The sequence below is a fragment of the Aegilops tauschii genome, chromosome 7 (assembly GCF_002575655.3).
Source record: "Aegilops tauschii subsp. strangulata cultivar AL8/78 chromosome 7, Aet v6.0, whole genome shotgun sequence".
In the NCBI taxonomy this organism is placed as follows: Eukaryota; Viridiplantae; Streptophyta; class Magnoliopsida; order Poales; family Poaceae; genus Aegilops; species Aegilops tauschii.
The window spans coordinates 253,614,557-253,626,541 of record NC_053041.3 but is presented as its reverse complement, the minus strand read 5'-3'; the positions used below and the strand labels follow the sequence as shown (position 1 = coordinate 253,626,541).

The 11,985-nt window shown below is 53.4% G+C and overlaps 1 protein-coding gene across 1 annotated transcript; it reads right to left on the bottom strand.

Annotated features, from left to right (window-relative positions):
- Nucleotides 1-7,383: 7,383 nt before the first annotated feature.
- LOC109774297 (uncharacterized) lies at nt 7,384-9,459 on the bottom strand. Its single transcript, XM_020333022.4, has 2 exons — nt 8,942-9,459; nt 7,384-8,128 (listed from the first exon to the last, which is right to left on the bottom strand). Exons 1-2 carry the CDS (start codon nt 9,018-9,020, stop codon nt 7,533-7,535), a joined length of 675 nt encoding a protein of 224 aa, XP_020188611.1. The 5' UTR covers nt 9,021-9,459; the 3' UTR covers nt 7,384-7,532.
- Between the last annotated feature and the right edge of the window lie 2,526 nt (nt 9,460-11,985).

Sequence of the window (11,985 nt, the reverse complement as noted above, 5' to 3'; positions counted from 1 at the left end):
AGCCAATACAACTCCAGCCCCCGAGCCCTCCAACTGCCTGGACCCATCGAAGTGAATAGTCCAATACGTGTTATCCGGCTTTTGCTCGGGGACTTGTGACTCTGTCCAATCATTGATGAAGTCCACCAGGGCCTGAGATTTAACAGCAGTGCGTGGCACATATTTGAGACCATGAGGTCCGAGCTCGATAGCCCACTTAGCCACTCTCCCTGTGGCCTCTCTGTTTTGAATGATTTCACCAAGAGGGGCAGAACTGACCACGGTTATGGGATGGCCCTGGAAATAATGCTTAAACTTCCGGCTTGCCATAAACACACCATAAACAAGCTTCTGCCAATGTGGATACCGCTGTTTGGACTCGATAAGCACTTCGCTGACATAATAAACCGGCCGCTGAACCGGATGCTCCTTACCCTCTTCCTTGCGTTCCACCACCACAGCCACACTGACGGCTCGTGTGTTTGCCTCCACGTACAGTAATAAGGGCTCCTTATCAACCGGAGCAGCAAGGACTGGGGGCTCTGCCAGCTGCTTCTTCAAATCCTCAAAAGCGGTATTAGCTGCATCATTCCAGACAAAGTTATCAGTTTTCTTCATCAACTAATATAATGGCATGGCCTTCTCACCCAAACAGCTTATAAACCGGCTTAAAGCAGCGATGCGACCCGCCAAACGCTGAACGTCATTTATACACGCCGGCTTAGCCAGGGAGGTGATGGCCTTGATCTTCTCCGGGTTAGCCTCAATGCCTCTGTAAGAAACCAAAAAACCCAAGAGTTTGCCTGCAGGGACACCAAAAACACACTTGGCCGGGTTAAGCATCATCTTGTAGACCCGGAGATTATCAAAGGTTTCTCTCAAATCATCTATCAGGGTTTCCTCTTTTATGGATTTAACCACAATATCGTCCACATAAGCATGAACATTACGCCCAATCTGTTTATGAAGACAGTTCTGCACGCAACGCTGATAAGTCGCCTGTGCACACTTGAGTCCAAAGGGCATGGATACGTAGCAGAAGGCTCCAAAGGGAGTGATGAACGCCGTCTTCTCCTGGTCCTTAACTGCCATTTTAATCTGATGATATCCAGAATAAGCGCCCAGGAAACTTAAGCGCGCACAACCGGCCGTAGCATCAATAATTTGATCAATACGAGGAAGGGCAAAAGGATCAGCCGGACACGCTTTATTTAAGTCCGTGTAGTCCACACACATCCGCCAAGTGTCGTTCTTCTTGAGTACGAGCACCGGGTTAGCTAACCATTCTGGGTGGAAGACTTCAAGAATAAACCCAGCCGCCAAGAGCTGGGCCACCTCTTCACCAATAGCTTTCCGCCTCTCCTCATTGAACCGCCGAAGGAACTGCCTGACTGGCTTAAATTTCGGATCAACATTGAGAGTGTGCTCAGCGAGTTCTCTAGGTACACCTGGCATGTCAGAAGGTTTCCATGCGAAGATGTCCCTATTCTCACGGATGAACTCGATGAGCGCGCTTTCCTATTTTGGATCCAGGTTGGCACTGATGCTAAAATGCTGAGATAAATCTCCTGGAATGAAATCAACAAGTTTAGTCTCATCAGCCGACTTAAATTTCATTGTCGGCTCATGCTCTGTAGTCGGCTTCTTCAGAGAGGTCATATCTGTCGGGTCAACGTTGTCTTTGTAAAACTTCAACTCCTCTGTTGCACAAACAGATTCTGCATAAGCTGCATCGCCTTCCTCGCATTCCAAGGCCACCTTCCGGCTGCCGTGAACCGTAATGGTCCCATTATGACCCGGCATCTTGAGCTGTAAGTAAACATAACACGGCCGTGCCATGAACTTGGCGTAAGCCGGCCGCCCAAATATAGCGTGGTACGGACTTCTTATCTTGACCACCTCAAAGGTCAATTTTTCCACCCTGTAGTTGTTCTCATCCCCAAAGGCCACTTCCAACTCGATCTTGCTGACTGGATAAGCCGACTTACCAGGTACCACACCATGGAAGATAGTGTTTGACTGGCTGAGGTTCTTATCAACCAACCCCATACGGCGAAAAGTCTCATAATAGAGGATGTTGATGCTGCTGCCTCCATCCATGAGCACCTTTGTGAACTTATATCCTCCCACTTGAGGAGCCACCACTAAGGCCAAGTGGCCCGGGTTATCCACCCGGGGAGGGTGATCCTCCCTACTCCACACTATAGGCTGCTCAGACCACCGCAAGTAGCGTGGGACCGCCGGCTCAACAGCATTCACAACCCTCTTATGAAGCTTCTGATCTCGCTTACACAGACTGGTGGTAAACACATGATACTGTCCACCGCTAAGCTGCTTTGGATTGGTCTGATAACCCCCCTGCTGCTGTTGATGACCCTGGCCAGACTGCTGATTAAAGCCCCCTTGACTGTTCTGAGGATTAGAATTTGAGCTGCCGCCCGGGCCATGAAAGCCGCCGGCGCCTGAGCCGCCACCCGGGCCATTGTAATTCTTAAAGGCCTTCATGATTGCACAATCCTTCCACAGATGAGTCGCTGGCTTCTCTCTAGAGCCATGCCTTGGACAAGGCTCATTCAACAGCTGCTCCAGCGACGGACCTGACCCGCCGCCTCGGGGAGGGGGCCTCCCCTTACGTCGCTGGCTATTCCCTTGTGAGCTGGCGTTGGCCACAAACTCTAGGCTGCCATCGGCCTTGCGCTTGCCTCCTCCTTGGTTTCCCGGGTTATGCTGAGGACCCTTGCCATTGCCGTTCTTCTTTCCCTTCCCTGTCCTTTCATCATCTGAAGCGGGGTCCTTGGTACCATCAGAATCGGTGTACTTGACAAGAGCCGCCATCAGTGTACCCATATCATTGCAGTCGCGCATAAGCCGCCCGAGTTTCATCTTTAGGGGCACAAACCGACAATTCTTCTCCAACATTAAGACTGCAGAGCCGGCGTCCATCTTATCCGAGGAGTGTATTATCTCCTTAACCCGGCGAACCCAATGTGTCGTAGACTCCCCTTCCTGCTGCTTGCAGTTGGTCAAATCCACAATTGACATAGATTGCCTACAGGTATCCTTGAAGTTTTGGATGAACCGGGCTTTCGGCTCGGCCCAAGACCCAATAGAATTCGGTGGTAGCCCTTTCAACCAAGTGCGCGCAGTCCCATCTAACATCATGGTAAAATACTTAGCCATGGCCGCCTCACTGACCTCCAGCAGCTCCATAGCCATCTCATAACTCTCGATCCAGGCTGCAGGTTGTAAGTCTGCTGTGTAATTAGGCACCTTCCTAGGGCCTTTGAAGTCCTTGGGTAGACGCTCATTGCGGATAGCCGGCACTAAACAAGGGACACCCCCAGTCCTGGTAGGGATACCCACGTCGGCGGAAGTCGTCGGATAAGCCGGGGGGGTCTGGTAAGCCGTCAGTTGAGGCACCTGCTCCGCCTCTTGCCGCGCTCTGTCCTGGTCTGCTGCGTAAAAGGCTCCGTTATGAGCCGGGCCATGGCCAGGGGGCGGGTCATGGCGTCGGACGTTACTTGAGCCGGTCACTGAGACCATGTGCCGGCCGTAACTCGGGCTCCGGCCTGGGCGAGGGGTCGAGTGGATCCTGTCCCGGCTATAGGAGTACGCCTCTTGCTGCGCCAGTGCTGTCTGAAGGAGTTCCCTGACCCGGCGGGTTTCAATAGCCGTCGGAGAGTCGCCATCAACCGGGAGAGCCGCCAGCCGTGCCGCCGCGGCGACCATATTCTCCAGCGGGTTATTATAATGACCCGGGGTATTGGCACGTACTGAGGCGGGGCAGGGGGCACCTGGGGAGGCCCCATCACTTGTGGTTGAATAGGGGTCCCAGACCCAGGCACTATGACCCCTGGCGGGTTACTAGACCCTGCACCTGGCGTGTTGAAGAGGTTTCGCGGATCGTAAACCGAAGGGAGTCGAGATTGGGCCTTTTGATGCCTCCTTCTCAGGACCTCATTGGACGCGTTTTGATCCATCGTGAGCCGGAAGGACTGCGCTTGAATCAACTGGGTACGGGCGTCAAGAGCCGCCCTTTCCGCAGCCATCCTGATCCCCTCTGCTGCCAGATCCTCCTTAGCTTTCACTAGATCCAATTTTAACTGCGCCACCTCCGCATCATGCTGAGCTTGATCTGCCGGGTCAACCGTGGTGGTTAACAGAGCCGTCATCTTGTCCGTGAGATCCATTAGCACCTGAGCCGGAGAAGGCACCGGGTTTCCCGCTCCAGCAGCGGGGTTCTGAACGGGCTGCGCACCGGCCATAAAGACTCCAACCTGACTTGGCGGCTCAAACGGGTCCGGAATACTGTCACCATCGGAACAACCCATGAGCCTGCCATCTTGGAGTTGATACAACGAGTTTGACTCATCGGTGGACGACTCGCCGTCAGAGCCGGCGGCCGCCTCGTCACCAGATCCAGATTGATCAGAGGGCCCTCCATGGATACATCCCACAAAAGCATGCCTTAAGGCAGGCCGGGCCCGGGCGGATCGTGCACGCTGAGCCGTCTCGACGAGATCGGCGCAGAGACCCGGCTCAGGGCCCGGCTCACCAATCTTGCCGATGAAAACATGAATTCCGCCGAAGGGGACCCGGTACCCGTACTCAATTGAGCCGGCGTCGGGGCCCCAGTTTGCATCGTCGATGTAGAGCTTGCCGCGACGACTCTTGGTCATCCGGCCCACGGCGTATCCCTTGAGCCCTTCGAAGCTGCCCTTCAAGAACTCAAATCCACCGTGCGCTGGCCCCACGGTGGGCGCCAACTGTCGTGGAATTGTCACGGCAGATATCCTCGAGCTAGGACTTAGTCGTGGAGCCATCGCAGCTAGGAAGCTTGAAGGGGTTAATGCGGGACAAGGAACACGAGGGTTTATACTGGTTCGGCCCCTTACGGTGAAGGTAAAAGCCTACGTCCAGTTGAGGTGGTACCGATTAGGGTTACGATCACCAGGGAGCTAAACTGCTATGCCCGGCTCTCGATGAGATCGTTCTCTCTCTCCAACTGCTGCTGGGTCGTCCCTTTATATAGGGAGGCTGACGCCCTGCAGCTCTCAGAGTCCCGGCCGGCTCATAAGAGTGTCTGGCTCGGACTCTCAACTATTCTTGCTTTACACTACAAGTTCTACCATAATAATGATTGTAACTACGGGCCTTAAGCCATATCCGGGTCTTAAGCCCATCTTTGGCCCACCGTCTTTAAGCTTGGCGCCGGGCTTCTGGTAATGACCATATGAGTAACCCGGCCCCTCCTGGCGGGTGACTCTAAGGTCTATATCCTCAACAGGAGAAGTCAACGCATACAGTGGATCTCAGATCCGATCGGCTCGGGCCCGTGGGCGCTCTTCTCCGGCGACGGGAGGAAGGGGAGGCCGGCGGCCGGCGATGGGAGAGTGGAGGAGGACGGTGGCGGGCGGCGCGGCCTCGGGGAGAGGACACGACGGCGGCGGTGCGGCGTCGAGGCGGCGGGGCGCGGGGTTGCCGGCGGCGGCGGCGTTGCGCCGGCGGGCGGCGGCGGCGGCCGGACTCGGGCGGCGCGGAGGCAGACGGCGGCGGGGCAGACGCGGGCTCGCACGGGCCCTCCCTGGGCTCCGCGGGCCGGCGCGGTGGAGAGGGCGGCGGCGACAAGTGGCGGCCCCCGATTCGTCGGTCGGCGCGGGCGGACGTGTCCGGCGGCGCGAGGTGGAAGACGCTAGGGTTTGATCTGCGATTCGTTTTCGGGGGAGATGCTCTTTTATAGCTAGAGGGAGCTAGGAGGCTCCAAATGAGGTGCGGTTTTCGCCCACACGATCGTGATCGAACGACCTAGAGCATGGAAGAGAGTTTGGTGGGTTTTGGACTGGTTTTTTATGGGGCTTTTGCTGGACACTCAAATGGACTTTGCGGATTCCCGGTTAACCGATGGAGTACCAAACGACCTCCAAATGGAACGAAACTTGACCGGTGGTTTCCGGGCGGTATATTAAGGCCACTTGACAAGCCTCGGTCCATTCCGAGAATGTTTGACACCCGCTCACGAAAGAAAACAAGAGGGTGCACCGGAGGAGATAGGAGCGCCGGATTGCAAAACGGACAACGGGGAAAATGCTCGGATGCATGAGACGAACACGTATGCAAATGCAATGCACATGATGACATGATATGAAAATGCATGACATGACAAAATGCAAAACGAAAGACAAGACCCGACCACGGAGGGAATATCATAACACATAGCCGGAAATGGCAAGAGTCGGAGTTACAAATATGGCAAGTTACATGCGGAGTGTTACACGATTGCAGTAGAAGTTGATGTTGTTTGGATGTGCCAATCGAGCTTCAGAACTTGAGTTGTTGCTGAATGCAAAATTCAGGAAAGTGAATGTCATTTCTCTGGATTTGTTTTACAGAAAGAGAGAGCACGTGGGAAGAGCATGTAGTGCCTGCACTAAAATTAAATAATAGATAACACAACCTCGTCATGCATAACCCTCCAAATTGAAAATCAACATGGCCAAGGAAAGTTTGTTAAACTCGCAAATAGAGTTATGCATTCATTTTCAGCGTAGCAAATTTTTCTTCACTCAATTGAACCTGTGAGCTATTGCCCAATTTCATAGCTGTACATGCATCCACATTACTAAGTCAACCAAATGTACTGTAGACTGCAAGTATACATCTACAGCACACACAATTCTTTTCTATGTGTTACCTCAAGCTCCATGTCTCGTACTGAAGCATAGTTCATGTTCTGTAGCATGTACTCATAGGGCTTTGGATAGACATATCAGGGCAAATGAGATGGGTTTCCTGACAGCTAGATGCGGAGGCAAATGCTTGAGTAGCTTCTTAATTTATGGAAGGAGGGTGAGCAGGTTCCCGCTATTGCTGTTGGAGCAGCTTCACCGTCCATAGCAGCAGTAGCCGCCATGGCGATTTGTTGCGGCGCTCGAGGACAATTCATTCGCCGTGCTGATCGGGAGTTTGGGAGATTATTTCGGCTTGTCCGTCGAGATGGCATCTGCCGTTCTCATCGTCAATTGGGAGATGCTTTCCGTCGTGTCCGTCGCGGCGAAGTCCGCCGTGCAGATCCGGAGTTGGGACATGATTTCCGTCATCTCCTTCCCGGCGACGTCCGCCGTGTTGATCGGGAATTGGGAGATGCTTCCTGTCGCCAAGGACGTTGGTAGATGCATTCCATCATGCCAATCGCCGAGTAGATGGTCGTGGTCGCCATGGCCGCCGGTGGGGTGTAGGTTGCAACGTGACTAAGATCAGGAGAGATACGAATGGGGAGTAACTGGCTGGGGACCTTTTTAAAAAAACCAGAGCGGAACTTGGGCTGGAGGCGGGCGTCATTCTGCAAAAGGAGCGCCAACGCACACTAGTCACAAGATTTCGATCGAACGCCTGACGAGGAGGGGATACAGGGATTCACAAACATGAGCGGATTCACAGGATACGACGCCAAAAAATAAATATGCAAACAAAAATATGAAAAAAAACAGAACTTGTTTTTTCTCATGTACACAGTACACGTCGATCAGTACGTATTCAGTAAGAGTACTACTCAGTTAGCAGCCAGGGCCTGCACTTCTCTCGCCATATCCGCGATCATCCAGCCGGGGCGGCGACCCCGAGTCGTGCGCCGGCGTCGACGAAGATGACTGCCCCGGTGTCATCCCACCGGCTGCAACAGCCCGCAGGTCCACGTCACCGCTCTGCAGTATGTGCGCATACCGGTGGAGGTCCGGGAACTCCTCCCGAGCAACGGCTGCCGGGGCGTTAATCTGCGGACGGAAGGCCACCACGGGTCGCTGCTGTTGCCGCAACGACGGCGATGCCCCGCCTCCGGGCGCCAGGAGCTGGCCGGCGGCATGGCGGGGTGGCGCAGGCGCACCGCCGGCGCCAGGGAAGTTGAGCTTGGCCTTGGCGCCCTTAAAGCGGAGCGCGGCGGCGTCGTAGGCGCGCGCGGCGTCCTCGGCGGTGTCGAAGGTGCCCAGCCATACGCGCGCTGCCTTAACGGGGTCGCGGATCTCCGCCGCCCACTTGCCCCACGGCCGCTGTCGCACGCCACGGTACCGCGGACGCTGCTGCTGCTGCTCCGACGCCGTTGATGACGACGATGTCGCCGCCGCGGCCAGAGGAGCGCTGTGTTGGCGGGTCACAGCTGTTTCACCCATCAGTACATGCATGCATGTTGACACACGATGTCAAAGATCAAATACTTGAAAAATTATTCTTTTAATTGAGTATCATACTTTTTAAAAAGAAGGCATCCACTGCACAGCTTTATACGTATATAGGAGTGTAATAAAGCTCAGTCAGTAATTCAATGGTATCATATACTACCTCCGTCCGGGTTTATCAGGCCATCTAGTATTTTAAGACAAACTTTGACCATTCATTTGGCTAATAAAAATAAGAATATATGCTACAAAAAGTACACTCTGGGATTTGTATTTGAAAGAGCTTGGCCAAAGTATAATTTTTGTGACATCTGGTTTACATTTTATTAGTTAAATTTGTTGGTCAAATTTTAGCCCAAAATAAGAGGGGGCTTGATAAACAATAGTTGAGATGACGAAGCATCAGCTAGTTTGTTGTTTTTGCCAAGTTGGAGGATGATTGTAAGACTGCCCTGCCACGTAGGCTGACACATGGACAATAATGTAGACGCAAATGGCTGTCAGGGATCTACAGTTGGCGAGTTCCAAAGTCTAAACTTCTCCAAGACAAAGCTCGACACGTGCCTCCTGAGCGTACGAAATCTCGTTTCCCTTCCTTCCATCTCGCAATTTTTATCCCTTTTCTGCTTTCCTGTTCGTCTTATCGATCTAGAGTTCTCTATTACAGAATCTCACACGGATCGCGTAGAATCATCTAGATCAGCACGCAAAGATTCCAAGGACATCAAACGGAACCCCAAAAAAAGGCTGTATGGAAGCTGCAACATGCACAAATCGAGCAACGTATACAGCACCTTGCTGCCCGGACGCGGTTGCACCGGCGACGGCCGCCGGTCGAGTGGAGCTGATGACGTGGGTGAGCGCCGCCACCATGACGGCGAGCTCGTACTGCTGGTGCTGGTAGCTCGTCGTCGAAACGGCAACGCCAGCAGCCTCCTCCCCGACGACCTCCGGCTCTCCATGCCCATGGTGGTCACCTCGTTGTAGCGCCGGCGGCGGCGGACGAGGTGATGGCAGCGGACCTCTGCTGTCGCGACGGTGCCCCGGAGCCGGAGGAGGAGGAGGAGGAGCGCTTCCGCTTCCGCTCGGATGATCCACGCTTGCTGCCCTGTCGGTTGTCACCGGCGCCCGGCGCCACCCGCGGACAGGACAAGGCCCGATCGATGGATAATGCCGATGTGTCCTTCGCCTAGTAGCTGCTGTGGTTTTGATTTGGCCTGGAGAGTAAAGACCAGGGGGCTATACCGAAGCTAGCTAGCGGAGATAAGGATGGGACTGACCCCCTCGACTCTCGAGTGCGTGGGACTGGGGCACTCCTTCCTTCCTGAACCTTCCCTTTATAACCAAGCCACCTGCTACTAGTTACGGTTTTGCTAAGTTTAAGCTCAACAATGCTACATCAACGGAGAGTTACTTAAGGATTACGGGCTGATCTTTGGCTGGCAGTTTTCCATTGGATTAGGGGGAGAAAAGGGCCCCACCCCCGGTGAAATTCAGGAGCCGGTGGAGAGATTTTATGGTAAGTCCCGTAATAGCCCCGTGACACGCCAGTGTATTTAGCATTTTTGGAGTAAGTTAGACTTAACCCATGCGAGCAATGCTACCCGCAAGGACGGTCTTTTACGGGATCAACGAAGTGCCTGAGCAGGCATGTTTTGATTGGATAGAAAATTCTATACACACGGGCTGTTTACAGAGATTTTATGGGCCTTTTCCTAACTAATCTCCCCCCTCTGAATTTTAGTGAGAGTGGATCCCTCACTTTTTTTAGAAACATGCCAGCTAAGCCACTCCAGTGATCCCGTAAAAATCCATTCATGCGTGTAGCATTGCTCTAACTAATGATAATCGTCAATCGTACGCCTAGTAGATTTTGCCTTTTAGCTTTCTTTTCTACGTGTTATTTATATCCATTTGATTGATTTTATTTTATCTTTCTTTTCATGCAGCTCTGCAGTTGCACATCCGTTGGCACTGTGCAATTGCATATCTATCGACCACAGACAACTGCAGTTGCACGCCTATGCAACGAGACACACATATAGTTGCATGTACGCTAGTCGAACACAACTACAGTTATATGTCCGCCGATTCTATGCAATTGCATATGTCCACTGACCACACGCAATTGTGTTGTGGTATACTTATACATCCGTCGGTTGTGTGTAATTGCACATCCATCGAGTTCTCGCTAGATCGTGCGCAACTATATTTACGTATTTTATTTATTTTTAGCGGCAATTTAAAAGTCCACAAATATTATATTCACGTATTAGAAAACATAAATAAAAAAGTTAGAAAACATATTAAAATACTAAAATGAAAGGATAAAAATGACAACATCACTCGATTTAGACTTGATCGAGTCAATTGAGATCCAGCCACACCCTAGTTGGTGGAAATGTTTTACCACAGTTTTTCTCAAAGTACGGCAGAAAAGTTGTTCCCCAAAAATCGATTAAGCGTGAATGAACAAACAAAAGGCTGCAATGAAAGTGTAGCATGAGGAAGGCAGAGGGGCTAGTAGGGCGAGCCTCGATGTCAGGCCTCCATCTTCGCCGCGGCTTATGTCCATGCTCGTGCCGGCGGCGCCCGAGTCTGTCCCCCTGGCCTCTCCCCGGGAGCCGCCGTCCGGCGCCGCTGGTGCTCCCCCGTCCGCCCCCTCGCGGCTTGGTGCGGTGTCTCGGCTGGATGGGGCCTCCCCTAACGTGGTCGAGAAGGCGGCTCGCCGTGCCGCCATCAGAAACCTCGATGCAGGTTCGTCCTCCCCCCGGCCCCTTCCATTCACGATTATGATGTTGTCTGCGATGACTCATTCTCGACGTTAGCCGGTGTTCCGCTTGGTCACTTGGCCAAAGTAGCAGCCGACTCAGCGATAGTCTTTCGCGGTGAAAAAGGTCCGATGTTAGAGCAGATAGCGTCCCTCCAGGCCAAGGAGGTACTGGAGGGCCGCCTTGCGGCCGTCTGTGCACGCGAGGCGGCAGCTGCCGATGAGGTGCCCCCCTACCCCTCGACCGGTTGGTGGACGGGGCCACCCTGAGGTGTGTCCGGATGAGATTAGAGGAAGAACGAGATCCCGCACGGCCCAGCTGCGTCGGGCACTTAGTGCATCCATCACTGTAGGGTCCAGGGAGGACCCTCTGGGCGAGTAGTCATGCGTGCACTTTTTTGAAACCTGCGGGGCTTCGGCCATGATGGCCAGCGTTGGCAACTCATTGGGTACATGTGTGATGAATCTGTCGATGTGGTGGCGATCCAGGAAACGATGCGAATCGATTTCTCCCTAGCTGAACTCGAAAGTCTTAGTGGACACCTGTTTGCTTGGCACTGGTTGCCATCTAGTGGAGTGGCGGGTCACTCCGGTGGCATCCTTCTTGGTGTGAAGGATGCCACCTTTGAGGTAGGATCGATGGATCGCGGCTCCTACTTCGTCAGTATGGAAGTATGGGAGCGTGACGTGAACTTCAAATGGGAGGTCATTGTGGTCTATGGGCCCGCGGACCATAGCCGATCGACCGCTTTCTTGGGCGAGCTCCACGCCAAGATTGTGTCCGCCACCCTCCCGGTTGTAGTGGGAGGGGACTTCAACCTCCTTCGCTCAGAGGCGGATAAAAATAACTCCCGGGCCGATCTCGCGGAAATACAACGGTTTAACGACTGGGTTGCAGATCCTGGCCTTCGGGAATTAGACAGGGTCGGGGCCAGATTTACCTGGACTAATAGACAGGTGGCTCCTACCCTTAGTGTACTAGACCGGGTGTTCGTGACCCCCGACTGGGAACTTCGGTTCCCCTTGGCTTCCCTTCAAGCGATCACTCGCATTGGTTCCGACCATGTG